The sequence below is a fragment of the Mesoplodon mirus genome, assembly GCF_964341445.2.
Source record: "Mesoplodon mirus genome assembly, chromosome: 16".
Taxonomy (NCBI): domain Eukaryota; kingdom Metazoa; phylum Chordata; class Mammalia; order Artiodactyla; family Ziphiidae; genus Mesoplodon; species Mesoplodon mirus.
In genome coordinates this window covers 56277784-56283422 of record NC_138992.1, presented here as the reverse complement: position 1 = coordinate 56283422, position 5639 = coordinate 56277784, and the positions used below count along the sequence as shown (strand labels likewise).

Here is a 5639-nt window from a genome sequence, read left to right as displayed (position 1 = left end):
ATCACATAGGCTCAGACAGAGGTGGCCATCGGCCAACATGTGACAGCTCTTTCTAGTCACTCACCCCGTGGTACAAACCCATCAACGGGATGGCTGACTGTTGGAAGTACAAAATTTCTGATTTCAAAATCAACACTGCCTTTTAACCTTCACCTTTAATGTTGAAACCAATATTCAAGTCAAATTCTCTTATGCTCAGCTTCTTCATAGTGTCTATGCTACTCTTCCTGAATTCCTTCTGGTGACACCTTTACCAGTAGAATACTATGGGGGTTATACTGTGCCAGTTCTGGGCATAACCCTTAACTATCTCTGCTTATTAAACAGCAATACATAACCAGACTAGGACCATCTGCCCAAGCACCTGCCTCAGTCACTTCTAATCTAGTGTTTCAATGTCATGTTCAATGTGCAGGCATACAATTATATGGGATTTCTCCAAGAGCAAGCAGTATGGCCAGGCTTCACCCAGAGAGTGACTCACCAGCAGCTAGGCACCACAGTCACCCAAACACGTATGGACATTTCTCCCACCTCTGGTTTTTAATCTAAGAGTATTAAGACACTTGCATCTGCATTATTCTCTGTCTCTTTCTCTCTCTACTTTCTCTGACACACACACACACACACACACACACACATGCAGAAGAGTTGGCACATCTGCTTCCACTGATCAAGTCCACTGGATAATTACTCTGCTTTTCATTTTGTATAGCCTTATGTACATGACATACATGAATGTGTACATAAATGGTTACTTACTCATCCAAACATACATCTAATTTTGATTTGCTATAACATATGCAATAACACCATAGGCCAACTGATAAAATATGAATGGTGAAGAAAACTTATAATTTAAAAAATATTTTCTGGGATGAACACACACATACTACTATATATAAGATAGATAACCAACAAGGACCTACAGTATAGAACAGGGAACTCTACTCAATATTCTATGATAAGCTATATGAGAAAAGAATCTAAAAAAGAATGAATATATGTACATGTATAACTGAATCATTTTGCTATACACGTGAAACTAACACAATATTGTAAATCAACTATACTCCAATAAATATTTTTTAATTTTTTTCTGAAAAAGAATGCTGCAATAGTATGTTGCCATCTCTGCCATATCTCCTTACTTTTCATGACAACCATGTGAAAGAAGCAATTGCCACTAGCTCCAATTTTTAGGAAGGAAACCGATGTCCACAGAAGTATATTAACTCACTGAAAGTCTCATACCAGTGATGTTGAGACAGGTTCTCAGCCCGGTTCTCATAATACATTTCTTTTTTAAGGATGGATCCACTTTATTTTATCTATTTATTTATTTATTTTTTTGGCGGCACAGCATGCAGGACCCTAGTTCCCCAGGGGATGGAACCCGCGCCCCCCGCAGTGGAAGCCTGGAGTCTTAACCACTGGACCGCCAGGGAAGTCCCATTTTATAGGAACCAAATGGACCTCAGAGGGCTAAGATTTTGCTCAAGGTCACACAGCCCATCCTCAAAGGGCAGGTGGAGGATTCAAAGCCCTCCCACCTCTCCATAAGCCTTCCTAGAATTGTGAGAATTGACATTTTATAAGACAAGTGAGAATCTGAACATTTATTAGACTTTTAACGACATGAAGGAATTGCTGACCATTTTTTTTTTTTTTAGCTGTGAAAAGTTTGTGACTATGTATTAAAGGGTCCTTATCTTAGAGAGGTGAGTTCTGAAATATTTACAGAAGAAATAACCTGTTGCCCAAGATTTGCACCTCCGGAGAGGGCAAGATGGGTTGTGGGTAGAGTTGTGTACTGGGTTACAAGGGCGTTCACTGTACCATTCTGTGGACTGCTGCATATGTTTGAAATTCTTCCTAATTCAAAAGGGTAAAAAGGAACTTGGCAAGGTCTGATCTCCAACCCCCTCTTTCAGTCCAATCTTCCCCTGGGTCAACCCCGAAATTTGAGGATTCATGTCCGTCCAAGTGCCAGTCGTCAGTGAGGAAAATGCTTTAATAGGGGGTCCAGCCGGCAGCGTCGCGCTCCGCAGTGGCTCAGCGATTTTCGACCCTTGTGCTTTCTTCGAAGAATGACCTGGACGCCGTTTGGCGTTTTCAAGCGCAGGATCTTACATGGTTGTTTTTGCGCTTGATGTTGCCCCGTTGATACTCGTTCCCGCGCGCCTTGCCCCGGGTCTGCTGCACCGCCGGGAGTCCCCCAGGAGTCGGGGAGACCCAGCCAGGCGCGGGGCTGGAGCCACCTGCCATCCAACAGCGCCGCTGACCTACTGACTGGGCACAACAGGCGACCCACCGATCTGGTCGAGAAAGCCATGTCCGGCCGCCGGCACGCCATCCGGGTGGCCTCATGATACATTTCTATAACCCTTTCTACTGCTTCATTCCTCGTGACCTGGTTCCACCCAAAGGTGGGATAGACAACTATTTAGAAAAGCATCTTGGTTAGGATCACGGCCCTTCCGTTAAAATAATAAATCTTAAACCTATATCAAAGCAAATGGAATTGCTCTTAATCAGGACATAGAGCACCAGCATTAAAAATCCTTGCCAGAGACCACAGCATTGAACTCCTGCTATCTCAACCTTATCAGATGCCAGGCCAGTAGAAATGCTATTTGTGGAATAATCTTTATAGAACTCTGTCCATTGTCTACCAGGGAAACTCAAATTTAAGCATCATTGTTTTAGCTCAACATTAGAGGACATTAGAAGAATCAGCTTCATGAAATTCATATTTAACCTTGTGTCAATTGCTGAGAAGAACAGTCTTCTTTATTAGATGGCAGAAGAGAAATTTCAGAATCTGGAAACGCTGTGCTTCTTCTGAATATTACTTAGTGTTTCATTTTTGGAGACTCTAAATCTTGTAAACAACTATATTTCCCACTCCACTTTGGTCTTTAAGGAATTTTCAAATCAAATTTGCAGGTGTATTTCAGGATCATATGGTATGTTTGGCTGTGTCCCAATTTTAGTCTTTCATCACAGCAGCTCTTTCTAACTGTCTTCTTCATCTTTTCCCCTTCATCTTGCCTACATCATTTATTTATCTCAGTATTTTAATTGTATGCATTTTTATAATCTTCAAAAACTTTATGGAACTTGGTGGTTAAAGGAAATAAGATGAATCTCTGGTTTTATAAAGTCAATTTAATAATGAAATCATGTAGCTTTTATATTTCTATATTAACACTAAAATAAAGCTTGAATAATCCTAAAATTATATGATTAGAATTTTGGGGTTATCCTTTATGAATGTCCACTGATCCAGCTGAGATTTATAAGAGATTTAGGGAAAACTCTTCAAAATAAAGATTGCTGGAAAGAATTGCTCTATCGGACATTAATCTAGGTTGTGGTTAAAGAAAGATTGGTATAACCTTAGATTCCACAAGTGTGGGTAAAGAGTGAGGTTTTATCTTGAACTGGGATTATAGATATAGTCTTTGGAATTGGTTAAATATGAGCCATATCCCAGATCCCCCGGCTTATTGTCTGCATAAGTTATAATTTACTCTCTCCCTACATTTCAGTTGCTTTCTTTAATTACTGGATCACACATATCCTTCCTGAGAAAAACAATGAATAAAATCAGTACATCTATTTAAGAAGAGCCAATATTTGGCAAGAAAATAGAAAAGACAGGTATAAAATGGGCTGAGACTTAATTCCTATACACAGAGAAGATGAAATTCTCTAAGTTTTCTTTGTAACCCAAACCCTGGGAACTTTGAGGACATTTCTGCCATATTATTTATTCATGTGTTTGTACATAATAGGTGGATGTAATCTGAGACTTTAAATGAGAAATTGGGATAAAATTGAAAATTTCTTTGAAATTGTGTATGTCAAATTAAAAAATGGGCATTCTGTTAAATTGAATAAACTGTATAGTTTGACAGCTGTATATATATTTTTATAAAGTTTAAAATCACCTTATGTCTGAAAGTTTGTTTTAAGAATATCATATGGCTTTTAAAATGTTCATGTTTAAGTAAAAAATAAATAAATAAATAAAATTAAAATCTTAAGTTGCTTGGTCGATTAAATGAGATAATGCACACAAAACATTTAGTGCAGTGCTGGCATAGAGTAAGTCAACAAATGGAAACTATTACTGCTATTATTAGTATGATTGTTATCACAAAATAACAAATATTAGTCATTGTTGTTATAACTATTATTATCTCAGAACATAAGAGTGGCCCACAGGGACACTTGAAATCAAGGATAGGACTTTGCTCAGAAGTAGCAATGGATCTACTCTAATGGTCATACAATTATTTGATAAAAACTCCAAAATATTCATGTCAATAAATTAAAGAAACAGAAACTTTTGAGGGCAAGACTTATCAAACACCTACTGGAATCATGGCATAACTTTAAATCAGCTCCTATAACATGTACATTTGGATGCATCCTTAGAAACCCATCAGGATCAATTAGCTTCAAAGTGAACCCCCATATAACTAAGTGATTTCACTTGTTGGATAGAGTTATTTAGTTCATCTATCTGGTTGCCAAAGCAACTGTGCCAAAAATGATTTTAGTTTTGACACACATCAGACTTAAATACCCATCCTAATTACTAGCCATCAACTAATTGAACTGCTTCTGGAGAATATTGGAGGAACATGGATAAAGAACATTGTGTTTGTTTTTCTGTTTATCAGTCTATTTACCTAGCAGTTCATCTACTTATAGGTTTTTTTTTTCTTACTTAAATGATAAAACAAGTGAGAAATTATGAGTCAGATTTTCAGTTTAGGAATATATTTTCCCAAATAAGTAAGAGCTCTAAAATATTGCAGGTCAACTATGTCACATGTGAAAATACCCTAACACTTTATTCTTCTTAGGGCAAATGTCATTTCCTGAAACCTTTTGGCCTTGAATGCAACCAATGTTTATTAGAAGAAATGAATTTCAGCCAGTATGACACATCTATTTTTATACTTATGATTTTTATACTTAATTGATAGTTTCATTCACAGTAGGGCTGTTTCTTCCTGTTTTGTTCACTTCTGAATGGTCAATGCCTAAAATGGGTCTGATATATGGTAAGCACTCTACTCATTGCATGAATGAATGAATGAATGAATAGATGTGTTAGCATTTCAACCTAGGAAAGCAATAAATAATACTTATAATCACAGTTTTGACTAATGATGCTTTCAGTAGTATGTGATGAGGAACCCTTCTGTGGACAGTTAAATAAACAACAAAATTTGGTGTAATGTTGTATTACTCATTTCTATATTTTCTGATACTCTGATAAAATGCCATTTTCAGTGATATCAGTGTTTCCAGAACTGCAGGTATCATGAACTTGGCATATCTAGAGAAAAGTTTTACTTAACAAATATAAAATATTCCCTTTTAGGCCTTAAAAAGATAAATTAAACTTCTAATAAATCATCCTTATTATTTAGTTAAGTTTAACGTCACCATCAACCATATATTTTATTTTTAAATCCCTGTATTCTTAGCCTTATAATAGTTTGGTACATTTCTAGGTTTAAAAAAATCTAGATGGATTTAAGTAATTCTAATGATTTGAATTCATTTTGCAAACATGTCCCAGCCTGTGACTTAAAGAAATGTTTAATATGGCATTT

General features: G+C 36.7%; 1 protein-coding gene across 1 annotated transcript; it reads right to left on the bottom strand.

The window, feature by feature from the left end:
- Positions 1–1996: 1996 nt before the first annotated feature.
- On the bottom strand, positions 1997–2356 carry LOC309792005 (large ribosomal subunit protein bL34m-like; the record flags this gene model as incomplete). Its single annotated transcript, XM_082601207.1, has 1 exon — positions 1997–2356. The coding sequence occupies one exon, from the start codon at positions 2354–2356 to the stop codon at positions 1997–1999; it is 360 nt and encodes a 119-aa protein (XP_082457333.1).
- Positions 2357–5639: the final 3283 nt, after the last annotated feature.